The sequence below is a fragment of the Chelonoidis abingdonii genome, chromosome 9 (assembly GCF_003597395.2).
Source record: "Chelonoidis abingdonii isolate Lonesome George chromosome 9, CheloAbing_2.0, whole genome shotgun sequence".
NCBI lineage: Eukaryota > Metazoa > Chordata > Testudines > Testudinidae > Chelonoidis > Chelonoidis abingdonii.
In genome coordinates, this window is record NC_133777.1 from 6,309,813 (window position 1) to 6,337,590 (window position 27,778).

Below are 27,778 nucleotides of genomic sequence, written 5' to 3' on the forward strand. Positions count from 1 at the left end.
TCACACAAAAACAAATCTTTATTCTTTGTTGCAGAAAATAAATACAGGTGCATATTTCATATGCTTTTCTATAAAAGCACTTCTACAAAATGTCACTTAACTGCATACAACAGTACAACCTTTTTGGCTTTTAAAATGCAAATATTATACAGTCACTTCATTTTATCAACTTTTTAAAGCACTTGTAGCAAGCAGCTTTGGAAAAGGAATGTTTAGTTTATGAGCTAAATTCTTGCTTCAAGTGTTTGTTTTCCATACATAGTGCAACTAACCTAAAAGCAACTAGAACAACTTTTTCTTCTCTTTTTGGAAAACATTTGGGTCTTTTTCAAAAACTGCAAAGAAAAATAGCTCTTGAAATCTGGTTTAACTTCAAATTTAAACCAAGAAAAACAACAAAACAGAAATGACTCAATTGAAATATTAAGGTAAGCATGATGCTTCACAGCTTGTTTTCTATATAATTCCAGTTTGGCCCTTGGTTTTTCTTCAGAATAAAAAGAAAAGATTAATCATCTAGTCCTATATTTCTGAAAAGGTAAGACATGGACTCCCCATTATGGATTCTGCGAATGGCTTCTGAGAGGATCATACTGATATCCACGGTCTTAATTTTGGGACACTGGAGTTTTTGTATTTCATGTGGAATCGTGTTGGTTACAACAACCTAGAGGGAGAGAGAGAGAGAGAAGCTGTCACAGTAGAAATGATTTTTCCCTGATCTTTTCCCTTCAATTTCTGATCTGCACCCTATCACATCAGAGTCTGAAAAGGCAAGTTCTACCTTCCAGATCCCGAGAAAGTTAAATGGTTGATGCAAAGCAGGATCTCCTTTTGTGGCTGTTTATTGACAGGATTATAGCCTTATGAAAGGTTAGCCATTGGTGTTGGATGCCTTCCTACTCAACTATCTATGAATGCTAAAGAAACAGTCCTTCCTTGCCTTCATCCTGTCAAACAGGCACAAGGGGATGCACTCTTAATTACTCTTCACTTAAGGAGAATCTCCATATGTTGACAATCCTTTACCTAGGCTCTTATTATTATGCTGCACTCATCACTAAAGTAGTCATGAAGACTTGAAAAAAAGGAATAATTATAAGTTATAACCTTAATCTGTACTGAAAAGTGAAGCCAGTAATAAACAGCCACAGTATGGTTCCTGTAATTTGTAATTAGTAATAATCCATATTAAAAATTTTAGGAGCCAAGCCAGTGGGGATTTTAAAGCTGGCTGAATTTTCGGAAGAGTTTTCATCATTATCATTTGCTTCTGAACTTTGAAGCTAGCCCATCCTGCCCACACTTACTTCATCAATAGCAGACTCTTCTATCAACCTGGGAGCATCTGAAGATAGCAGGCCATGGGTTGCCATTACAAAAATCTTGTATGCTCCCCTTTCCTTGAGAGTCTCTGCTGCAGCGAGGAAGCTGTCAACATCATCTATAATGTCATCCTGTCAAAATAAGACCAGGCCAATGAAGACTCCACACTTCCTCAAACAGGCCATGCAACAGAGGCAGACAGATTTAGTGTAATGTCAAGGCAGTAGTTTTCTCTAGTCTACATACAAACCATATTATTAATTTACTGATAGTGACTCTTACTATCCTATATAGTGGCTCAAGGAACAGTGTGGGAGAGGAGAATTGCCATGGCTCTAAACATGACACCAAAGACTCCCCTATAGAAAATGTTACTCCAAATATTAAAATCTCAAATTAATAACATTTTATATTAAAAACCCTAAGAATAATGCAATTTCTCCATTGTCCTTTAAGGCAACATTAGTCTTTCCGTCACTGGCACTTCCAGATCTGCAATGTTAATATCCATGATACTTTATTTCTCTGAAATGATGCAGAGTCCAGCTACCAGGTTTTCACCTTATCAAAACTCTCATGGACAGAGTTTCAGATGACCCATTCAGTAAATACTATCAGGGCCAGATCCTGCTTTTCTGTGTCTATCACTGTTTATTTTGGACAATTAATTGCAGTGTTGTTCACTAAAGCACAAGAGGATTTTTAAAACCTATACAGCAAGATTCAGTCATGTAACCAGGAGGGCGCCTGAGGGAAGAAACCAAGCATTTTTAAAAAATCCCAGAATGTATTTGCTAATAAAATAATAATAATAAATATTCCCACAGGACAGTTAAAAACCTGGAATATTTTTTTATTTTTGAACTTTGAAATTCAAAGGATAAAACATTTGATTTTAAAAAGCTGTGGAAAGAAAGACAAAACAACCATTAATCTAAGATGAAGTACAGGGACCCCAAAACTTAGTCATTATGTAAAGCTTTTCCAAATCACCTCAATTGTTATCCAAAGTTTAGTTAATATGGCAAAGAAACTGGTCCATCCTTTCTTCCATTTTATTCTTATACATGATATTTAGTCCTTTAACAGGCATGCAACCCTGTTAACAACTATTAACTGTGGAAGATAATTTCTAACCAGCCCTTTTTTCTTCACTCTGCCTTCCCCAACACACTGATGTCCTCCAGGCTTTTAATACAGGAGTAGTGCCCAGAGAGCCTATTACAGCACAAGAACTGGATTAACCAATCAGTTTCAGAAGTTACACCAGAAATTTTCACCAGCAAATTACACTGGCACCATCATCAAGAACTAAAACAGCACTTAAGTATTTTATTAAAAAATTAGAAAGACTTCAGAGAGATAGAAGGGAGTGATCCATTTTATTTTTAAACTCCCTCAAATGTCAATGTATGTGTAATTCTTATAAAAAATTCTCTTGGTCATTTAAATTATGAAAGTGGAAAGAAAACTGAAATTAATGGCCTTAAATGCAATTTTTCCATTACGGCTGAGCAGCTTGCCATTTTGCTCAAACTTAGGAGCCACTACACACAATTACACCAATATTCTGAGCATAAGCTTCAGAGAAATCCAATGTATTTTAGCAACATCTTCTACTCAATTATCTTCAACTACTTTACTAATCTTAATTAACCTCTCTATTCCTGTAAAGTAACCTGCTAAACTCATTTTATTGAAGGGACACAGAGATATTAAGTCCATAATCAAGGAGATTTATACTGCAATTTCAGCTGCCCTTGGTTAACAGAGCCAGTCAAGGGTATTAGGAAACCCCAGAGTCAACCTAAATGTTTTCCTTATGTTCTTAGAATGTCTGTGTAGTGAGCAAACACCCAAATAATCCATGTTTTTGCACTAGCTAAAAGTTTTAAATGCCAACAGCTCAGCATTTAATAATGACACTTCAACAAGACACTGGCAAGATTTGTGGAAGGCCATTTCAAGCTTATTATAAAGACAGAACTAGAGTTGATAGGATTTTTAAAAAAAATAATCAAACAAGTTGCTTTCAAAAGATTTCACTTATATTTGGGAACTAGGACATTAATTTTTGAGGCTAAAAACAAAGATTGGATCTTCCACTGAATTCTTGCCCTGTGTATCCTTAATTTAAGACTAGAGTGACCACAAGCTCTCTGTCAAACTTCTGAGATGTAAATCTTATCTTACATACAATAAGAAAACCTTCAAAATTAGCCCTACTTTAAAGGATACCCACAAATATATACACACATTCCTAAATTCAAAGCTATCCGAGTTTTGATCCAAAACATTCACTTACCACAATGATGGCTATTCTTCCTCCTACATCTCCAACAACTGTGATGGGTGGTTTTTCCTTTGGAATCAGCACTGATTAAAGGATTAAAAAGGGGGGGTGGGGGGGAGAAAAATTGTACATGCTAAAATTAATGAGGAAATTCTTGCTTTGCACTAGTCATTATTTCTCATTTTTTCCATAGACAAGACAAAAGCAAAGCAGCAACTGTCTCCACCATCACTGCTCTGCTTCCTTGGACAGCAGAGTCTTGTGCACAAGGCACTGAGTCTTTCCACATAGGATATCCACTATAAATATTTAGGCCTTGATCCTGCAAGTTACCCTTTATGAGTAAACACCTGCACAGAGCCCCTCTGAAATCAGTGGGGTTCCAGATGGGCACCCATAAAATAATTTGCAGGACTGGTGCCTTAAAGGCACATGTTTGCTGTCTGCCAACTCATGCCATTAAGTCTTGTATGCAGCGCAATTTGTCCAGTAAAATTTAGGAATGCTGTGCTGACAATTCCTAGGGACAAACTGGGATTTCTGGGCTCAACAATGGTGTAAAATGCATATGAAAAAACAGTTACTTTCCTGCACAGTAACTGTTGTTCTTTGAGATGTGTTGGCTACATAGTCATTCCACTGTAGGAGTGTATGTGCCCAAGACACTAGAATCAGAGACTTTTGCCAGCAGTATCACTAGGTAGCACCTGTGTCCCCGCTGTCTTCTCGCACAGAGCCAAAGGGGACATGGCTGCCATCTCCCTTTCCATTCCTTCGTATGCCCATCCAATACCCAAAGCAGAGGGGAATGTGGGATGGTCATAGAACGTATATGTGCATGACATCTCAAAGAACAGTTACGTAACATTTTTCTCCTTAAAGCGATTGTGCACGTATACATTCCAGTGTAGGTCACTCGTCAGCAGTTCTCTTAGAGGCTAGGACTCAGATTACTTGAAAAGAAGACTGCAGCACTGACTGGCTGAAACTGACACTGTCCCAGGAACCTGAGCGATAGCACGGTGTTTAGAGAAGATATGTACTTATGTCTATTAGCAGCCTTGCAAATGTCCACTACTGACTGGTATGTTACTCAGGAAGGCTGATGAAGTGGAACAAGCCCCAGTGCAATGGGCCATTATTCTCAGAGGAGATGCAACCTTTACGAGATCATAGCAAAGCTTGATACTGTCAGACATCCAGTGAGATATATGATAAGATTAAAGGGCAGCCAGTTACAGCCTATCAGAAAAGGCTACAAAGAGTCTAAAAGATTGTTCAGGCCAGATGAAAGGAGAGAACCCTTTGAACATCCAAAGTATGAAGCCTCTCCTCAGCTTTGCTACAGTGAAGCTTTGGAAAACATACTGTAAGAGGAATAGGTTTGTTGAGGTAGAGTGCAAATACTACCATAGGCATAAACTTACAGTGTGGCCTAAGAGAAGCCTTGTCTCTGTGAAAGAAGGGTCCTGCTACCACCACCGGAAGCTCTGACACGTTTCTCACAGTCATAAATCGCTATCAAAACCACTGTATTTACTGATGGCAATTACAAAGAATTTGTTGCTAGAGGTTTGAAGGGGGAACCCATTAAACAGGACAAAACTAAATTCAGGTCCCTTGAATATATGTGTAAACGAGACCTTTTAAAACCCAAGACACGAAAGGATGCGAAAAAACCAAAACCCATCTAGTGGAAGATGCATCAGGAGATGGAGCCTAGATACACCCTTATAGAACAGATAGAGACATCAGAAGATTTCAAACGTGGCAGTAAGTCTAATATATGTCTAATTTCAACAGTGTTCAGTGACTACTGGCAAGACTCAATTCAGGCTGAAAATCTTTTCCAATTTGCTGCATAAGTGCCCATGGCTGTATTCTTCCCTTCTATGCACCAACTACCATAGACATCTTGGGAGCAAATTCTTTCCTCATTTCTAAACCAGAGATCAGACACACTATAAGTTCCTTGGCTCATTTCTGAGACAGGAGGTCCTCAAACAGAGGCAGAACTATGGGAGGTCAAACTGATAGTTGATCTAAGTCAGTGTACTAGTAATGTTTTGGGAAGGCCAGCGCAAAAAGGATTAAAGTTGCTTTGTCGCTTTCAGCTCCATGATCACCTTCAGGATTAGGAGGATGGAGAAAACATACATTGGAAGATCTGACCAAAGGAGAAGGAAGGACTGTGACCTGTTCTGGAGCAGAACTTCCTGCATTTGTTGTTCAGAGTGGTTACAAAGACAGTGCTAGCATCGGTGCTTCCAATCAGACCCTGACTTGGCAGCAGAGATTTTTTTTTTTTTTAAGCCCCTTTTTATGACAAAAGAAGTGCAGCCTATCAGCCTCAGAAGGCTTTGAGCATGTCGAGGAGGCCACAGGCGAGGGAGAAGATCTCACACAAAGATTGCTTTGGAGCAGAGGCTATTGAAGGGGAAATCCCTGGAAAGGAATTCTCTGCTCTGTCGTGGTCAGGGTCAGGGTCAGGGTCAGGCTCTAAAGAGAGATGCATTGCCTGTTCCAGAAGAGGAAACTTAAGACAGAAATCCCTCTGTTTCTCTGTCCTCTTGGAGAACGAGGTACAGATAGGACATTTGTCCCTCACGTACCACTCACCTAAATGAATTAGACTTTTGCACCTGTGACAGGGATGACAGACCTGCACATGCATATTGCTGTGGAGAGATCACCTGGATTTAAAACAAAATAACCCCTAAAAGGACTATAAACTAACTAATTCAACTAACTACACACAAAGAAGAAAAATGTTTCTAAGGTGGATAACCAGAGGTCAAGATCAACAGGGGAGCTCCAACTCTCATCACAGGTGATAATAAGGAACTGAGAGGGAGATGGCAAACACATCCGTTTTATGCCCTCAGCTCTGAGCACAAGGACAGCAGGGGTACATGCTCTACTCAGGAGTACTGCTGGCAAAAGTCTCCAACTCAAGCGCAATATTAAAGTGGAATGTATATGTGCATAATCACTCAAAGGAGAACTTTATCAACCCCACCCTACACACACAAATCAATGCAATATGAGATGTCAAGATATTTTGTTTCCTTCCAATGAACTGCTAACAGAAAAGTCCCTATCTAATGACCAGGTACACATGAAGCATGTGTTCATTAATAAAGCACAAGACTATTTGTTAGGACTCCAAACCTATTCATTGTTTGTACAGTGTAAATGTAAAGTGATCTGCAAACACTTTCCCTTCTGGATTCTCTCACAAAGACTTGTGAGACACCCTGGAGAAGCCTCTAACTCAGTTTCCCCATCTGTAAAACTGAGTTAATTAAACCTCCCAGCATCCTGGGTGTTAATGTATAAAATGCTATAAGAGCCTCAGATGAAAGAGGCTGCAGAAGTACAAAACATCATAAAGCAATGTTTCCACACATGATCACTCGCCCTTTTCTTCAGCAGCTTGGTTCAGTTGAAATGTTAGCACCGTTGCATTCTTTTCAAAGTTCTTTTCTGGATGTCTGACAAGGTGTACAGAGGGCTATATTTCTGACACAGGCACCTAATGCTAATGTATACTAACAGATCTCCAACTTCTGAACGGCTATCAGTCCTATGCTCTGCTGAGCAGCATTTCTGGAAGCAATGACCCTGACAAGAAAAGCAAGTGTCACCTTCAGAAGAGTGGGCTCAGTGTGGAAAGAGCCAAGAGCTCTGCGGTTACTGAAAACCATGCAAACCTTTAAAGCTGGCAGTCTTAAATAAGGCTGCTGCTTTGCCTTAATTTATACCATATGCCCTATTGCAAAGCAGCATGATATGTTCTTCTGACAATGACTCATCCTTCACACAGGGATCACAAGAATTGGGAAGACACAAGAAGGAATTGCCACATTTGAGACAGAACAAAACTGATATATAAAGGACAAGCAGATGTATAAATAAAGCTTTCAGCCATTACGGGATCATATAGTCAAACATACTTTAAGCATATTTGGGATCTTTACTTTTTTTTTCTTTTTTTTTTTTTGCCATTTTCTCCTCTGTAAGTTTGTATTTCCCTAAAACTTTTAAATCTCACTGACAGCAGTGACACCTGCTGGTGAATAAGTTTACAGTCTGTCCTTTTGTTCAATTATTCTTAGCTCCAACAACTAGCTGATATTAAAGGTTGTTAAGGGGTAAAATTTATCCCACAAAAGCAAGAAAATTCAAAGTTTTAAAAAAACTGACATCCTTCATCTACTCAGTGCATTTTCAATTTTATTTTATTTTCCACAATTACAAAAGGGAAGGGGAAAACACAAGCTAAAAGAAAAATACAAATGTTGAAGTTAAACCTTATCACAGTGCTGGTTATATTTGTTGTAATTTTGAAGACACTGATTGCAACTCCATAGTTAAGGTTCCATTCTGAGATTAGTTTAAAATGGAACATAAGCTTCTGTTTTTCCTGTATTTGAGGTGGCCTTTCGGTGTGAAATTTCAGTATTAGAAACCTAAAGGATATAAATACTGTTATTTTTATCCACAGATGTATTTTAGACCAACTTCAATCTGACTTTTTTGTCAGCTGGTATATTTTTGTTAAAACATTGGTCTATCTAAACAAAAATCAATAGAAGAATCTTTATTAGATCTGTTACATAAGGTTTTTTTGGGTTTCTTGTTTTTTTTAAATACATTTTAAGCACTACAGATCATTGTTTTGCCATTGTTCATCATAACAGAAAGTTTATACACAATAGGTGACCAACTGACAAAATCTTCAGCATATACAAAATCCTCTGCACAGATAAAAATCTTTTCCATCAGAAGCTATATCCTTCTATCAGTTTTTAAGTGCCAAGAAAGCATAGCTGTTAATGGAGAAAGTTGTATGCAGTGTTGTAGCCATGGCAGTTGCAGGATATTAGAGACAAGGTGTGTGAGGTAACATCTTTTATTGGACCAAATTCTGTTGGGGAGAGAGACAAGCTTTTGAGCTTACACAGAGGTCTTCTTCAGGCCTGAAGCTCGAAAGCTTGTCTCTCTCACCCACAGAAGTTGGTCCAATGAAAAATATTACCTAATTCACCTTGTCTCTCTAATGGAGAAAGTTGTCATTAGCCACTACTCTAGTATATTTCCAGGAACCACACTCCCTGGAGATCCACCAGCAATACCTTGCTCACAATCTTGCCCCTCCACCCCAACTAAAACATCAAAAAGCCTACAAAAATAAAAAACAAAAAATGTTGTGGAACAGTTACAGTTGCTACACACACCATAAGACATGAAAAGTTAAGCCACGCCACTTTACAGTACATGCCTTCTACTCTTCCATCCACGTGAATGCACCTAACCACTACCATGGCTACCATACACACACCCATAACTGTACACCAATAAGGACGGCAGCCTTTATCACTTTATTAAACTGCTACTCTAATAAATATCCAAAACTGGTGGACACTGCGAGGAGTTACCTTAGCAGAAAGGTTTGTGCAGAAAGAAGAGCTGAAGTGGCAGAATTACAGATGTGGTCCGGGTGTTCCCTTGCTTTTGTGGGTTTGAGTCTAATGCATTGTGCCTATGTAGAACCCCACCTGTTACACACAATTTTTATATCAAAATTAGCTTATAAACAATATGGAGCACTCCTTGGGATTAATTCTTTTCAGCCAGGAAAATCTCTGTCTCAGCTGTTCAGTTCTCTCTCATTTTGTGGCAGTTAACAGACACACTTCTCACCACAAGAAATTCCATTTAATTATACTTGACTCTTACACAGCATTTTAACTACAGGAATCATGAGCGGAACCTGAAGCAAATGACTTGTCCAAGGTCATACAGCGGGTCAGTGGCAGACAGGAACAGACTTCAGGTTCCTGACTCACAGTTCAATGCTCTATCTGCTGGACCATGCTACCTTCCTAAATTGATTTATTTACCTCAAGTGGAGAAGGGAAGGGAGAAGAGGGTTTGGGTCTGGGGGGGGAGGCTGTTGTTGGCTTTTTGTTGTCGATTCTTTGTTTTTTGGGGGGTGCATGGGGGGTTATATACTGTTAAAAAATAAATATTTAAATAAATCAAACCTAAACAGCCTTAAAGTAATGTGTAAGATATGAACCAATGAAATTACGAGGCAGAGGAACTCACTTGTCTATTTACCCAGGTCAGTGTAGATATTGTGAACTCATACATGACACACACAGTCAGACCTAAAGAAGAGGTCTGGGCAAGATCGAAAGCTTGTGTCTCCCAAGAACAGAAGTTGGTCAATAAGAGAGAACTCACCCACACAGTTTTGCACTGCTGCAAACCATAGGCACCACAGGAAAAGGGTATCTGTAGTAATGCTTTGCTAGTGTATTTCTGACAGACATCCCTTTGCAACATCCTCAAATCGGTTAGAAAAACCCAATATATAAGCAGTGACACACACACAAATTACTTACTGGGTATCTCCAAACTGGGATGAATAGCAGCTACACTTTTGGCTGTAGGAGGTGAATGTCGACCATCTACCAGATCAGATTCAGCATCTTGAGCTTCCCCATGAATCACAGCAATTCCTAGCCTCAAGCGCTCAGCAAATGACTGTGCCCTGCCGGAAACAATACATTAAATTTAAAATAACCCAAACATTCAACACAAGCCTATTTTTTTCTTCTGAAATAGAGGAAAAATTGAATGATTCCTACAACTGAGGGAAAGAAAGCAGGGACTACTTCTGCAAGACACCTTCGAATCATTGAGTTTAGAAAAAAGTTTGATAATCCTGAAAGCATTTGCACTCGTCTTGCCAAGTGTTTTAAGCCTTTGCAAGTAACAGAACAAGTCTTAATCGTTAAGTTCAGATTACCATCTTGCTTCTTCCATTTTTCAGCTGCAACATGAATGAAAAATTAACTGTTAAAATCATGTAAGATCATTGCCTTACGCTTGTCTACTTCACTTCTGGCAGTAGTTTAAAGGCGACAGTGCCAAGACCCAACGTTGCTAGGAATTAATGCCGTATACCATTGGAAAACTAGGGATCTCAAGTGAGCTTTTCCAACTGTATATATCCCTCATTTCCAGTCCTGAGGGAACCTGAGATCTTGGGTCTTAAAACTGTCACTGGTCTCTCAGTGTTTTTGAAAGTGGTCCATAACTGACTGCAGCAGATTCAAGACTTCAGATTAACTTGCATTCCCTTGGTAAACATTTTTTCAAATAAGGATAAGTAAAACTCAATTTAAAATTAAGTATATGAACACAAGAGGAGGACTAAATGGGCCAGAATAACTTAGACAGTCTGGTTTCCAACTATGGATATCCTATAGGAATAACAAAACTCAAGTAATCAGCTATTTAACCTATTGCCAGATCACTTGTTGCAAGTCAAGATCTGAGTTTTAGTAAATTGCAAAATGAAAAAAAATCCCTTACCATACACCATTTCTTCAGTTGCAATCTGGAATTACGTAAAGGGTTAATATCAAGGAGTTTAGGGTACAAATTTAGATGTGTTAAAAATAAAGCTTTCAATGAAATTTTAAAACGTCAGTGAACTCTTTGATTGCTTGGGGGAAGAAAAGAAGGTAGATATATTTTTTCCTGCAGTATTAGCATCTCAAATGCTGAGTGGAAGAGGATAACAAGTGAAAAACCAGAAGTAACAAGTCCCGTTTCATTGTACAAGCCAAATGAAGTGCAATAAATAAAGAAGCAGCATCACTGGCAAGCTAAGTTAGATTTAAGAGAGTTTTTCCACTTACAATCTATGGAGTTAATAAGGGTTTTTTAAAACAAATATTTAAATACAGCATATGATTTTTATTCCAACCACCTGCTTTTTTAATTAAAAATTCCAGTTAAACAAAGAGTTTTATAAAGTCTAACTGGCAAAATCAGGAACCACACTAAACTGAATAAAAGCTCAGACTATGCAAAATGACTTTTACCTGAATTTTGCAATGAGACCAGAAACTGAACAAACATTCTGAATTACAACAGACTAAGCCATTTCCTGTCACAGATATACATTCTAAAGAAAAAATTGTTTGAGGCTGACATTTGTCTTCCTTGGTTATTTTTTTGTCAAGAGTTTCTCTCCCCTGCCCAAACAATTTATTTTCTTACAGAACACTTCAGCTTTCTCAGATTTACAAACGACTACTTAAGTAAACAGTAGTAGGAACCAACATTTTGACTAATAGTTGCTTTCAATGTTTTCTAGGTCATGCTATTTAGGCCAAATTTTCAGCCACAGATGCACATACAGAAACAGGAGTATATGCAACCCCTCATATATTCCTGTGAACATTTATTAATTGTGCATTTAGGTTCTCTATTTGCACGTACAATTAAGTGACATGCATGAGCAAATGCAAGGACTTATATTTTTATTTTTGGATAGTATGTGTAGATATGTCCCAATAATATATCTAGGGAATGGGGGAAGAGAATGCAGGCACCCATGCAGGAACTAGATGCTTCAAGAGGAGCAAAAAGACAGCACACCCACCTTTCCTCAAGACCAGTCACTGGAGCCAGCCGGCTCAAGAGAAAAAAGGCATCATGTATCTCCTTAAGGAGTAGAGCAGATACACTCTACATCCGCATGCCTGAGAGCTCTGAAAAACTTTGTGCTGCCTTGATGCACAATGCCTACAGGAGCTCCCAGAAGAGAAAGGCAGCTCTGCCCACCCTCCAACACAAACCTGTGACTAACAGGCATGATTAAGCCCCAAGAAACACTAAGGGATCGCTTTACTCATCACCAAAATGCAAGCAGTTCTGGAATGGAAGGCCAAAGACTAGATACCACTTCAGGACAGAAAAATAATCTTTTATTACATTACACTGTTATAGCTTCACAGATTTAGATGCATACTCACAATTCAGATATTTAAAACATCAAATTGATGCCAGAAACAGAATTAATATTTCACCGTGCTCATGGGACTTTATGTATGCTTCACTACAAGCAATAAGGAGGTATTCCCAGAACAGTAAACTAAGAAATCAAAATGATCCTGTTAATATTATTAGCTGCATAATCCTGTTGACAACAGCTTATATGAAAAACAGTAAAACTTAGAAGTTGAATTACAAGACAGGGGTGCAGTTGGGGACCAGAATAATAATTTGTAAACAACTTCTATTTTAAAAAATAAAGTGCATCCGCTCATACAGCATCTGTCACATGGAAGGCAGATTAAAGAGGTATTTAATACAAGTAGTGGACTATTTAGTTCATATGAAGAATACTGCTAGATAAAAACATTAAATTGTTTTTCCTAGTACACTGCTACCAGTTAGAAACTGTTCTGACGTGTTTCCTACTAACAAAGTCATAATACCTGATATAAAAGTCTAGGTAACACTTCTACAAGTAATTAGTTGTGATTGCAGAAAAGCCACCATTAATTCTTAAACTATCATCCAACTCTTTATCAACTTTTTAAAGGAGTGAAATTCCATCAGAGAGCAGAGGGAGAGCTAGCCATAAATAAACAAAACCAGAAATCAATGATGATCACTTAACAAACACGTTAACATGATAAAATACTCATCTCAATGAGTAGAGAAAGCTTGCCCTGGCCCCTGCACACTTCAGCCAGACTAGAGAATAAAGTCCCTATCTTTAGGATTTGGCCAGTCACTTTCTAATCATGATCACATTAAGCAATCATTTTGGACCACTGGAGTTGTAATATTTGCCTTGCCATTGTTCTTTGTCCATAGTTGAAATTTTATACACTAGATTTTTAAATATAAATACTGTTTAAATGTAATAAATATTCCTAAAATATTTTTGGAATGCTAAACACTCTTTGTTCTTCCACTGTTGGATTCACTTTTTCATGCTTTCAATTTTTAAAAGACCCTCTAAAATAGCAATGAGTTATAATAAAACTGGAAGAGGGTGAAGGCCGTATCTTAAATATTAGAACAAAGGTACTGAGATATGGACAATTTCACAAACATTCAGCTGACTGCTTGCAATATTAAAAAAAAAAGAAGGGTAAAGCATAATGTCTGAGAAACAGCAATATGCGTTAGATAGTGAATCAGTTATTTTTGTCCATACTTTATTAATCAGAAAAATATTTCATTCTACAGATTTGGCAGAAGATGGAGAAGCTATCTTTCTAACCTTCAAACCTTGGCAGTGTTCCTTTATACTACTATGCTTTTATTTATCCCCTTCACGTTGACTTCAAGTCCCACATTAGGACAGAGATTCAGATGTAACAAACAACTTATAGAAACAGTTTCTATATATTCATACACACATATATAGCTCCACCCACATTGGTAAAACTTCATATATTTTGAATAAAGCTTCACTGAAAAAAAATAGTCATTGAGGCCACAATGGTTTCCCAAGTATTCTATGCCCACATGGACCCAATGTTAACTGCACATTGCTCTAAGTTATTAGTATTGGCAATACTGACCACTGAAACAATATGGAAAGTTTCAGGTATAAATTGGTCATCTGAGTCTTTCATTTTGAGTCTCTCATTTCATATGACAGTGCCCTGAACTTAATGCTAAAATCAGGGACTACATTAGTTACATATTGCTTGCTTAAATCAAAGAGAGTAGCTCTTACTCACCTCTTTGCAGATGCAGGTGATTTGGCCACGATCACAGCATTCCTGTAATCTGGGATCTGTATCAAACAACAGAGATCAACTATGTCATATCTTTTATGGAAATTTAAGCTCATTAAGTGCCACAGATAATTTAAAATTTTTAAGAATTTTAAAAAAATCTAAAGTATCAAATACTTCAAGTTTAAGGAAATAACCCTAGCTTTGAATGCTTTGATTTTACAACCTTAAAAATGTTCTTTTAATGTTGTTTTCTATGTGTAATTTCCTACATTTTTAAAAACAAACTGAAAAAAAACCCAAATTCCATCATGTGGCATCATACTGACACCCATATGGATCATCAGCAGGGATGGAATATTTACATCCACTCCACAGACCACTACCACTTGATCAAACAGAATAACTGATAGCAGTAGTAGGTTGTCATCTTATGTGGACCAGCACTAAAGGTGGATGGGACTCTTATCCAGAGGGTTTCACAATTATTTGCTGACAGCAGAGGAATGGTGAGACTGATGAATCTATTTTGGGTTCTGGAGGGGAGTGCAATCTAGTGGGCACAAATTCTTCAACTCACTCCTCCCAAGCATGACTTGCCCTAGTCTGGTCTCTTCCCCACCCTTGGCTTCTCAGCCGAGTTCCGTTCTCCACACTTAGCCAGTCTCTCTCTTCCCCCTCTCCCTACATCCCTGTTCTCCATCCCCACTGGCTCCCACCTCAGGCTCCTTGTCCAATCTCAGTGTTCTTACCCCCACCCATAGCTCCTTGTTCCAATATCTTTCCCCAGCCAGTCCCAGTTCTCCCCCTCAACCTTGGCTCGTTATCAGTTCTCTCTCTTCCCCTCACCACTGGTTCTGGATCTCAATCTACTCTCCCCCTCCATCCCAATTCCCTCTCCCTGTTCAGTCTCGTCTTCCTCCAACCCTAGGGTCCTTGACCTGATCTACCATCTGTCCGCGCCCCCCCCCCTCGAGTTCAGGTCTTGTCCCTTCCACTTTTAAAATCAGTAAGCTTCCTCCTCCATGATGCCTGGGCCCAATGGGGAAGAGGAGTCACTGAGAGTACACAGGCTCCCTGCCCCAAAGTTCAGATGGCCAGACACCTTTGCAAGGAAAGTCCCCCTCCGCCCCAAGCTAGAACATGTGGATAGCGGGGAAGCAGTAGACATGGTATATCTTAACTTTAGTAAAGCTTTTGATACTGTCTCGCATGATCGTCTCATAAATAAACTAGGAAAATGCAACCTAGATGGAGCTACTATAAGGGGGTGCAAAACTGGCTGGAAAACTTTCCCAGAGAGTAGTTATTAGTGGTTCACCGTCATGCTGGAAGGACATAATGAGTAGGGTCCCACAGGGATCAGTTCTGGGTCCAGTTCTGTTCAATATCTTCATCAGTGATTTACATAATGGCATAGAGAGTACACTCATAAAGTTTGCAGATGATACCAAGCTGGGAGGGGTTGGAAGTGCTTTGGAGGACAGGATTAAAATTCAAAATGAACTGGACAAACTGGAGAAATGGTCTGAAGTAAATAGGATGAAATTCAGTAAGGACAAATGCCAAGTATTCCACTTAGGAAGGAACAATCAGTTGCACACGTACAAAATGGGAAACGACTGCCTAGGAAGGAGTACTACAGAAAAGGATCTGAGGGTCATAGTGGACCACAAGCTAAATATGAGACAACAGTGTAATGCTGTTGCAAAAAAAGCAAACATCACTTTGGGATGTATTAGCAGGAGTGTTGTAAGCAAGACACGAGAAGTAATTCTTCCACTCTACTCTGCGCTGATTAGGCCTCAACTATTGTGTCCAATTCTGGGCACCACATTTCAGGGAGGATGTGCACAAATTCGAGAGAGTCCAGAGAAGAGCAACAAAAAATATGGAAGTTCTAGAAAACATGACTTATGAGAGAAGATTGAAAAAGTTGGGTTTGTTTAGTCTGGAAAAGAGAAGACTGAGGGGGGACATGATAACAGTTTTCAAGTATATAAAAGGCTGTTACAAGGAGAAAAATTGTTTTTCTTAACCACTGAGGACAGGACAAGAAGCAATGGGCTTAAATTACAGCAAGGGAGATTTAGGCTGGACGTTAGGAAAAACTTCCTAACCGTCAGGGTGGTTAAGCACTGCTACAAATTGCCCAGGGAGGTTGTGAAATCTCCATTGTTGAAGATTTTTAAGAGCAGGCTAGACAAACACCTGTCAGGAATGGTCTAGATAATGCTTAGTCCTGCCATGAATGCAGGGGACTGGACTAGACGACCTCTCAAGGTGTCTTCCAGTCTTATGCTTGTATGCCCAGTGCAAGCAGAATTTTTGTGGAATTTAGCTGCTAAAATCTAAGAAGCCTCTACTAAATATATTTAAATTGATTTTTCAAAGGCTTACGTTACAACTTAGCCAAATTTGGGTGGATTTTCATGGCACAACAAAAGGCACATCCCCGACACCAAGGTCACCCCTTTCCACATGTCAAATCCCCCCTCCAAAGCATGGGGTGCTAGATAAAAGATATCAAAGTTTTAATATGGGCAAAACAATGTATTTTTCCCTACCCTCACTTCTGAAACAATGATCCATTTTGGCTAAAAACTTCCAAATTATTCAGCTTGAGGCAGACACCCAGAATGGAAAATGTTAACCAAAACAGTTAAGTCTTGCAAAAGTTCTAAGCAACAGAAGATAAGGTCTTACAATGGGAAGCATCAAGCAACATTAATAATAGATGGGTCTACTAGCCCTGCTTATAATACAAGAAACATGACCAGGAAAAAAATAAAATAAATAAGTGCAGAAATTTCCTTCCCTCCCTTGTAATTGTGCTCCTTTACAGACCTGGTAAAATTAGACAAGGCATACAATGCAAGGTATGGACAAGGTAGGGCATGCCATTTAACATATTGAAGGCTCTATTTCTGTTCAAACAGGATTGTCTCACTTATAACTGCCAAATCTCCAAAGGTGATTTCCATTACTCAATTCATGCAAAAGCTAAGTCAACAACCTGGAACTGTTCAACAATGCCCTTCAAAACTTAAAATATGAGCACTGGCAACTCCTAGCAGCAGAAAATTATGATAAGTCACTAACATCTAATGTGCACGCTGTATAGTGTGTGAAGGTGATATGAAGTGTTCACTAAATAAGCATGCTCAGACATATACACAAACATGAAGGCTTTTGCCACATAGTATCCAACTAATAGGTATCCTGGGATGAAGAAAATCCAATTCCATCTTCGATTCTCATAGGATCTGGGTGGGAAATGATCATGGAATGGCCACCAGCAGCTCCCAGCCTTTACAATTTGACTTTTGGTTTAAGTTCTTTGTAAATAATCTTCAGTCTTATCAAGCTGAACTTGTTTCATGCTATTCAATACATCCCATTAAAGATACTAACAAACATTTAGCAGGCTGTAGTATTCAAAATGCATGACATCCAGAGCATATTTGGTAATCATGAAATGTAGATGATGTATTAAGTTCTTCCTGATCAGCGTTACATGGCAATTTTATGAAGAGACACACACCACTTAGGCCTCTAGATTGGCTAGAAGGCACTAAGAGTGCCTAAATCCTAAGAAATCAAGTATGTCAGGTCCTTTTAGTTAGCTTACTTTCCTTTAAGTCGTTCTATGAAGCAGAGAAAAGATAAAGGAAGTGAAATAAGAAAAACAGCTTCTAAATATCTCCCCCCCAAAGGAGTTTGCTAGGTTCCAAAAATCTGCAGATGAGTTTTATACTATTGCCATCTTAATTTGAGAGAATTTTCTAATGCCAAACATATATAACCAGCTAACCATTGATTGAGAAACAATCACTGCCATAAATTTGCTAACTTCCCCACACCAGTTTAAAATAAAGTCATAACAAAAATGCATCATGGAGTTTTTAGTACAGACGAAAGCCATACCTATATAAAACAATCCCTTGGGTTGAAGAGTACCCTCCATTTGACAGGTTAGCTATGTGTCTGTTTTAAGGTGCGAAGCATTCATGTTCTTCCAAAGTATTGGGTATTAACCACTGACAGAAGTAGGATGTTACAATTAATATTTTTCACTAAAACAGCACTTTACATTCACAAGTCTCTTGGTATTTTATAAAAGAGGGCAGTACTCATTTTACAATGGAGAAACTGGGGTACAGATGTTCAGTTTCCCAAGATCCCACACTCTAAGTAGGTAGCTGATCAGACAACAGATCAAGGTCTCTTGACTACCAGTCATCTGTTCTCACCACTAGACAATGCTGCCTAGGTGACCTCTAGTCTGATCTATTATAATTTTACTAAATGTCCTCAATTAACATTTGCACAATGCTCTGTACATTTACGCTTTCACAATTAAAGATCCCTATTCCTAACTTTTTATTTTGGTGTCTATAGAGTGGGAAGAATGTTGATACCAAGAACAGAAAAAACAAAAAACCCACCATTTTAAAATGCTCAAAAAATGATATTCCTCCTCTCTTCAAAAGACTTTTAAAAAACATGTACTAAATTTCACTTGATAGTATCTTTACTGATGTTCTAAATCCAACAAACGAAGGGATAACCTGATATACAACATTGAAATGACAACTCTCATACACATTAGTAGGCCTTGCTCACCTCTTCTTGAATGTACTGAAGCAAGAATGGAGAGGCTCTCAAATTATCAACTGGAATATTAAAGAACCCCTGTATTTCCTTCTGATGTAAATCCATTGTAATAAGGTGAGTTAGACCTTTGAAAAGAGAGTAACACTTAAAAGCCACTGTATGAAAAACAAGCAGGACAAACCTAAATATTATCTGTAGATACCAAATTTATTCCTCCTGTAATTTTCACGAAAGGCTGTTTAGAACATTAATATTTTGTTATAGTGCAACAGAATATTCTAGTTTTTATTGCAGTATACATGGTAAATAAATCTCCCATTAAGGTTTATGGGGTATCAAATAAATAGGAGTACTTTGCATTTCTATGGTACCTTTTACCAAAGCCCACAGAGCAATTTACAAAAATTGACTAAAATTCTCAACACTCCCATAACACAGATAAATGCCACCTTCTTTCCACATCTGAAGAAATTAAGATAGAGATTAAGTCATTTGCCCACGGTAATACAGTAAGATTGTGACAGAGCTGAGATTGTAACTCAGAACTCCAGACTCTCAATCCCAAATTCTAATTATTCCCACACTTCTTCCCATGAAATGAGAATCAATATTTAATTAAATCTACAAGACCAGACTGCACAATTACACAGCATATATATGAAATGTTCATTATAACCATCTACATGCTCCCTGGACAGATGCCATGGGAAAGAACAGGCAGGTGGTTGCCCTGAAGGAATCAGGGGAGTTTATCCCATTTTCAGATGCCACCTTAAAAGTAGGTGTAAGTGCGATCACCCAACAGAAAGTAAGAGAGAAATTGACAGAAATACAACTGCCCAAGAGAGTTAGGAGAGAAGAGACCCAGCAGCAGTATCACAGCAAAGGAACCCCACCTTCCAGGATAGTGGGAATTCCAGAAGACTTATCCCACCAACCCAGCTTGGCATGGACTCTGCAATGGATGTTATAAGGACGTGCTCGTTTTTAATGCAGCATTTCACTCATCACTTTGTATTGCTTTTACGTTGGATTTTCCTCTCTAGGGTTTAAAATTTCCTCTTGCTAAAAATCTTTATAGCTATTTCTTATTAAAGTTCCCAGTTTAATGCACACAGCTGTCTAGAAGTTAAATATGACATCAGAAGCCCACCATGCCCTGATTATTTCACAACATCCTGAATTCTTACCAGCTTTGCACATCATCGAAGCCAGTAATTTAGAGACAATGGAGCCCCTTTTCCTCATCTTGCACTGCTTGCTGTATGGGAAGTAGGGAATCACTCCAATAATGCTTTTGGCACAGGAGGTTTTACAAGCATACACCATGATCAGGAGTTCCATGATCGTAGTATTCACATCCCTGGAATGAGAAGTTTCTAGTTCTGTATCCATGCATAAATATCCTTTAGCTGAATTCAATGTGATACCTACATCTGCTTCAAGGGACTTGAAGAAAAACTGGCAATTGAAATATCCCTATAAGGAATCCAAATATGCACCCTAGGTAGACCACTGCACTTGACATACTATTTTAAATTTCTCACTAGGACTATACTTCATTATTTCTTCTCCCATTGCCTGTTCACCAACCTCATTGCTTAGAAAGTCATTTTCAGGACCGTATCAACACAACATGTTGCTGCAATAAGGCCTACATTGTAATTTGTCTCCCACATCTTTGCACCACAAGATAAAAATTGAGCAAATATGTTTTAACTATGGACAAGACTAACAGTTTTAGATTCCCACAATACATTCTCCTATTATTTTGGCCAAAAATAGGCCTTGGCCAACACTAGGCTTTAAATATTTAGCAACTAACATCCTATCTCCTGTCTCTAAAGAAAAAGATTGAGTGGCATATATTAACATGGAAGGACCGATCATCAGGTAAACCAGTCCCATCATTTCTGCTGCTGTCAGAAACTAGAAGTATGCCTTTGAATTGTAGAGCTGTGTATGTTCTTGAGAACATACAATTATGTTGCTTAATGAGTCACATGAGCCATTTGCTTTGAAGAGAGTGCTCCCACATTTAAAAGCATTAAGTGCTGCTGCACTCAGGGTAGTCGATCACAAGATTTTAAAGAGAACAAAGTAAGGAACAGAGTCTACATTGCAAAAGAATGCAGAAACCCACAGAGCAAAACCCAGATTCATCTGAATATAAACAAAGTAAATGGTCAGATTATAAGAAGATCCCCCACATACATACCTTTTAAATCACAGAGACCAGCTGGCCCCTCTGTGAATCTCTCACATGTACAAAAAAAGAAAACCTAAGACAAAAGAATTCTTAAAGATAAACCATGTCAGAAACTACTCTACTTTCTTTAGAATATGTGTTAGTTGTTACTCACTTTGAAACTGTTTGGATGATAAAGACATCTTTTCCTCTCACAGACTCTTGAATCTGCACCCTTGTTTCTGCCAAGAAGAGAAACATACAAAGATTTAAGAAACATACAACAGGACTTCATGGAATTACTCCATGAGGTCGTCATACACTATAGACATATCTAAAAAATAAATAATTTCTCCATCTTCAAACTGGAAGAGAATAGCCATATTGAAGACAATACTCATGGTCAGGTTTACAGACTTCTGTGCATTAGGTGCACAACTCCCACTAATGATGATGTGAGTCATGTGGTAAGTTCCCACATGAGGACTTGAAAATGTATCCTTTGGATCTAAGGAAGGTGATGATGTTGGCTACATACATGAACCCTCTGACCAATAATATTGCACCATGACAATACCAGCATTTAATGAGGATGAAGGAACAATATAAAAAAACTAATTGGAGAGAGAGAGAGCATACCACAGTGTGTGAGAGAGAGAGATGTATGCTAGTGATCATGTACAAAAATAGGTGGTCTGGAAGAGTGACAGTCCTCAGAAGGCAGGAAGAGGAGAAGTGACAGTTCACATGTATGAGAAAACACAAATGTGAGAAAGTGGTGCTTCGCTTTTCTGTAAATAAGTTCTAAGGAGGGTTAGGTAATATACTGTATCCCACAGAGGCAGAATGAAAGGTTTATTTAACCATTAAATGCTCACCTCTGTTTGGCTCCTGATAAACCTGAACTTTGCCCATCTCTACCCCCAAGCGTCTGAAGAAAAAGAAAAGCAAAAATCAGTACATTACACCAAAGGGAATGGAAACCAGCATAAAGAAGCCCAACGCAATGTTTATAACACTGTACAAACTTACACTTCATAAATCATGGTGCAGCTGGAGCAGCAGCACCGGGGTGGGAGGGAGGGGAGTGTTTAGGGACCAAAACAAAAACAGCACGGCAGGCAAAGCGGGGAAAAAACAAAACAAAAAACTCTACAGGGCGGCCAAAGCCAGGGAGCAGGGGGACTCCCTGTGCTGCAGAGTGCATGCCCGGTCTCGTGGAGGGGAGGAAGAAGGGGACAGGGGGGACAGAGAGAAGGGAGGAGGCCAGCACTTCAGCGGGGCGCTCACCCCGCAGCCCTGACCGCCACGCCACCTGCCGGGAGGGCTCCACTCCGCTCCGGTCAGGAGGGAGGGAAGGACGTGGGCTGGGAGGGTGGCCGGAGCAAAGAAAAAAAAAAAAAAAGCGGCTATGCTGCCCTAGGTCTGGCCAGAATGCCGCCCCGTAGAATCTGCAGCCCCAAGCACGAGCTTGCTCAGCTGGTGCCTGGAGCCGGCCTTGTTAATGGGGCCTTTCACAGCTTGCAAATGAACAGGCCAAGCTTAAATGTTTTCTTTGTTATTTGGTAAATAAATTAGACAGTATATTTACAAAATTCAACTACTATAAAGATTTTAGGTGAGGTATTGACAACCTATCGCTGGAAATTGTGTTCTCTAATTTGCATATCCTACAGTAATGAAAAAAGGTTTGTCAGGGGCCATACTACTCTACATGTAGTTGTTAAATGCTATGGATGCCAACAACAAACCTCTCCCAGCTTGCTATCCTGAGCTTCACGGTTAACACCTTTATTCCATGGACTACAGACTGCCCTGAGGCACAGTTCCCTAATTAATTCTTTAAAAGGATAGCTCAAAACAAACATCTATAATATTTATTTTCAGAGATGCAAGCTTAGTTGATTAGGAACAAAGATTTATTGTACTGACTGTGTACCTTGTAGGTAACTTTATTTTTCCAAACAATGGCTCCGTTTTACTAAGTAACTTTACAAAATATTCTTATCTGTTGAAGACTGATGTCTACTCCCAACCCACCTACACCAATGTCCTACATGCTATGATGGCAGCAAAGACTAACCACAGGATATTACTTACTCAGCAATTCTCCTCGATAGTTCCATGCATGATGAATTGGAATTAGCTGAAAACAGCACCAGCCCACCCTTTGTTATATTCATGATGGCTCCTATTTCAGTTGATGCCACACAAAACATCAAAACCTACTTTGTCTTTCCGCTTCTAAAGTACTGCAAAAAAAAAAAATAAGACATATTAAGCATTACAATATCTACTGTAGAAACAAGTTTACTTTGAATATGGGCTGCAGACTAATTCATCCTTCTGCATCCTCATACAGAATTGTTTAATAAAAACATAAAGAACAATACTACAAAGATGTAATCCTTACAACAATCCTTTGTGCCATGTAAGCATTACTCTTTTTAAAGATCTGGGCACTAAACAGTGCACTCAGCAACAAAACATGAGGAGTGAGAGTGGATCTGGTCCTCTCTACCTCGTCTTGTCCTCAGCACTCATGGCAGCATCTAGCAGAAAGGCACCAAGAATGGTTTCTTCAAACTCCCATCAGATCATATCACAAATTCTATAAAATTTTTAATCTTCTTCCTCAGTTTACATCTGATAGAGCAGACTGTTTGCCTACCAATTTTATCTGCTTGTCTAATTAACTTTCTGCCATTGTCATTCTCCAGCTGGGAGAAAAGACAAAAATTAAGTGATTTTTCCAAGATTACACCATCAAATTGGTGATAGGATTGTTATTAGAATGGAGTTCCCAGTTCTGTGCTAAATCCACTACAGCAGCCTATGTATATACTATACATGCACTGTATGTGTTTGCTTATTTTGCAATAAATTATAAACTTACAAATAACGGCTAAACTTAAGGAAGAGTTCAATAAAGTTGGCAGATGTAACTAACGCCCTCTTGTACAATGCATCCACTTGGTCATGTAGCTGCTGTCATTCTTCCACACTAAAATTGCTCCTATGGAAACACCACAGAGAAAACAAACAAACATCAAGAGACAATTTAGACACTTTTATTCAATAAAGGCGCACACACAAAAATCAATGAATCACTTCAGGGTTCCTCCATACTCTTTATTCCAGTTTGTAATATCACATTTTTGTGCCAGAAGGTAATAGAACACTTAAGTGACAGTATCACGCTGAACTGCAGCCACCATTAGAGAGATAAAATAAGTACCATCTTAATTATCAAAGTGCTGAAAACCATGGCTTTGGAGCAGAGTCCAGAACAGCTCCAGAGCAATGGAGCTGCAAGTTTTTCCCTGGAGCTGGAGCGGAGCCGGAGCACAGCTCCAAAGCCCTGCTAAAAACTCAGCAACTTGATTTTTTAATATATAAATACTCCAATATTACTCAAATAACTGAACGTATCAATACCAGCAGCATAACTCAAACAAAGGAAGTTAACTTAGGTCAATGTCTTCATCTCATACCTTACCACAAATGTTTCCCAGACAGAGATTGCAAGCATCTAGCAAAGGTGCAGAATCCACTTTAGGACTGTTAGTACACCCTCTTATTAAGTACTCTAAAATAGCATATACAAAAATGACTGTGTATTAGTCACACTTATGGAAGCAGCTCCTGGATTCAAACACTGACCAGCTATATTAAAGCTGTTTTACCAGCCTTTGCAACTAGACCTACTCTTACTCAGTTTGTCCAGGATGCAGAAGCTATATTTGTCTCATCAGCAGTTGAGAGCCAAAAAGAGGATAGGTATTTCTACAAATAAAACACGCCACCACTGTGCAGCATTCTGCTCAGTTCCTGTGAATCAAAAACTGGTTCATGATACCACAGAAACTTTTAATAGGGAGAGGTTGCAACAGGTACAACAGTACAGCAGACCCCAGGAGTGTGCCTCAATTCTAATCTTAAAAAACAATCTGTGCAGTTAATAAGACAGAACAGACCTTGGGTCCTTTCAATCCCTGGCCTCAGCTCAGTCTATCAACAAGGAAAACTATCAGGCTATGTCTGCACTAGCACTTTTGTCAGTACGACTTATGCGGCTGGGGGTATGCCCCTCTGAGTGACATACGTAACACTGACAAAAGCATCAGCATGGACAGTGCTATGTCAGCAGGAGTGTCATATTTTGGGGGTTCTCTATAAAGTGAGCCTAAAAACAATAATACTTAATATTTGTACAATGCTTTCCAAACTTTGGCCTTGTTCTTATCCATTTTTCATAGATGGGGAAACCCAGGCAGAAGAGTTAAGAGATTTTCCCCAAGGTTTGAGTTCCCAGCTTCCAATTTATTGCTCAGATTACATCTCACTTTTTAGTTAAGAGAGGAACATTTTCATGAATGATTTTGAAGCACCAGTTCTGCAGGTCAGTAGGGTATACTGCAGGGGTAACAACTGGGCTAAAGTAGGGGAGGAAATGCTAGGTATATGCATAATGCAAGCTCCAGGATGGTAAATCTGGGGTTAATATTGACTTGGTCATCCTGAAACAGGTGTTGGGGTTACCGCCAACTCATTCAGCAAAACTATGAGTAAAGTCACAGCCTTGAAACAAGTGCGTATCTATGCACACACATAACCCAATGGCTCTGTCCAGACTGACCTTTGAAGTTTAGATCAGGTTTGAGAAAAGAACATTTACCCAAGATTGCCTTCCCAGCACCATCATACCCTCTCCACCTTCCCCAAGCCCCCAATTCCCATTGTGTTGCTTTGGCTATGAAGTAACATACCACAGCCACTCAAGTACATAAGGAAAATAACATTGTTGGATTAAGCCCCAGTGAAAGCTGACCTCAGTTCATAATAGATTCTAGACCCCCCGGGATTTCAGGGCCCTTTGATAGAAAGAAGGGAATGGAGACAGAAAACACTCAAATATCACAGCTTCCAGAGCATAATGCAGATGAGCCATTGCCACCAGGTGCCGCCCTCATTGCTCCTACAGAGGATGATGGACAGAGATGAACTTCCCACTCCCACCTCACCCACCCCAAAGGAAGACTGGGGATTAATCCCTCCCTTTTCACACACACACACACTTCCCCTCCCCATTTGCAGTTGGAAATATTTATATTATGATAGAACCCAAAGATTCCAGTTGGGATTGGGAACCCATTGAATACAAATACAAAAAGGAAATTCCTATTCCCTGGAGGGCTTACAATTTATTTCCTATGCTAGGAAAGGAAACTCCCCCACCACAGGATTTCCCCTTGGGAGGAGGAGGATAATGGTGATGAACCCATTCCCCACCCCACCTACCCAGAGACGGAGGGGAGGGGAATAGGAATTAACCCATCCCCTCTCATCCCACACCTCTGGCCCTGTGGAGCAGGGGCAGGAGGAAAGGGTACAGCAATGAACCCATCCTCCCCCTTACCCACCCTGAGCCAGGGAGGAGGGGAAATAGTGAACCCATCCCCCACCCCATCCAGAGGCACAGAGGGGGGAGTAGGAATGAACTCATCTCCCATCCCACCTGCCCCCAGCTCATGGGGCGGGGAAGGGAGGAGATGGAATAGCAATGAACCTTACCTGCCCTGAGGCTGGGGGGGGAAGGAATAGCAGTGACCCATCCCCCACCTTACCTGCCGAGCTGGGGGGGAGAGGAATAGCAGTGACCCCATCCCCCACCTTACCTGCCCCGAGGCTGGGGGGGAGGGAATAGCAGTGCCCCCTCCCCCACCTTACCTGCCCCGAGGCTGGGGGGAGGGAATAGCAGTGACCCTCCCCCACCTTACCTGCCCGAGGCTGGGGGGGGATAGCAGTGACCCCTCCCCACCTTACTCCCCGAGGCTGGGGGGGAAAACAGTGACCCATCCCCACCTTACCTGCCCGAGGCTGGGGGGGAGGAATAGCAGTGACCCCATCCCCCCTTACCTGCCCCGAGGCTGGGGGGAAGGAATAGCAGTGACCCATCCCCCACCTTACCTGCCCCGAGCTGGGGGAGGGAATAGCAGTGACCCATCCCCCACCTTACCTGCCGAGGCCTGGGGGGGAGGGAAATAGCAGTGACCCCCTCCCCCACCTTACCTGCCCGAGGCTCGGGGGGGGGATAGCAGTGACCCCATCCCCCCCTTACCTGCCCCGAGGCTGGGGGGGGGGGACAGCAGTGACCCCACCCCCCTTACCTGCCCGAGTGGGGGGGACCAGTACCATCCCCCCTTACCTGCCCGAGGCTGGGGGGGGATAACAGTGACCCCATCCCCACCTTACCTGCCCCGAGGCTGGGGGGAGGGAATAGCAGTGACCCATCCCCCACCTTACCTGCCCGAGGCTGGGGGGGGGGGACGGGACAGCAGTGACCCCATCCCCCACCTTACCTGCCCGAGGCTGGGGGGGGGGGACAGCAGTGACCCATCCCCACCTTACCTGCCCCGAGGCTGGGGGGGGGAAGCAGTGACCCCATCCCCCACCTTACCTGCCCGAGCGGGGAGGGGGGATAGCAGTGACCCCACGCCCCGAGCGGGCAGACTGGACCCGAGCCGCCCCAGGGGTGCCCACCTCGCTAGGCAGGGGACGTGCCAGTGGCCCACCCCGGCCGGGGCCAGAGCGGGGCGCGCGCGGCGGAGAGGAGGCTGGTCCCCGCCGGAGGACGGAGCGCGCCCCAGGCGCAGATGGCCCGTGGCCGAGCCTCTTACCTGCCGTTCAGCGCCACTTCGGCCCTCCCGGCTCCCGGGAAAAGGCGGCGGCCCAGCCGGCGGCGGAGGGAGGGAAGCGGCGGCTTGGCGCAGCCCCTCGCAGTCCGGC

At 40.7% G+C, this 27,778-nt stretch overlaps 1 protein-coding gene across 2 annotated transcripts; it reads right to left on the reverse strand.

Moving 5' to 3' along the window:
• Positions 1–27,778, reverse strand: PRPSAP2 (phosphoribosyl pyrophosphate synthetase associated protein 2). Of its 2 annotated transcripts, XM_032762727.2 has the most exons (13): positions 27,670–27,738; positions 25,821–25,863; positions 23,886–24,005; positions 23,090–23,241; positions 21,868–21,920; positions 21,165–21,231; positions 19,992–20,164; positions 18,811–18,926; positions 14,188–14,243; positions 10,033–10,181; positions 3,632–3,702; positions 1,311–1,457; positions 1–667 (listed from the first exon to the last, which is right to left on the reverse strand). In XM_032762727.2, the coding sequence occupies exons 4-13, from the start codon at positions 23,206–23,208 to the stop codon at positions 509–511; spliced, it is 1,110 nt and encodes a 369-aa protein (XP_032618618.1). In that variant the 5' UTR covers positions 23,209–23,241; positions 23,886–24,005; positions 25,821–25,863; positions 27,670–27,738; the 3' UTR covers positions 1–508. The 2 variants fall into 2 exon arrangements, with proteins under 2 accessions (XP_032618618.1, XP_032618616.1); XM_032762725.2 differs by lacking the exon at positions 25,821–25,863 and having other exon boundaries at positions 27,670–27,778.

Coding starts and splice junctions, on each gene's coding strand:
- PRPSAP2 (XM_032762725.2), bottom strand. CDS start 23,208: ATGTTTTGTGTGGCATCAACTGAAATAGGAGCCATCATGAATATAACA. Junction 18,927..19,991: donor TTCGATGATGTGCAAAGCTG/GTAAGAATTCAG, acceptor CTCTTTTCAAAG/GTCTAACTCACCTTATTACA. Junction 1,458..3,631: donor GAAGAATAGCCATCATTGTG/GTAAGTGAATGT, acceptor TTATTTTGACAG/GATGACATTATAGATGATGT.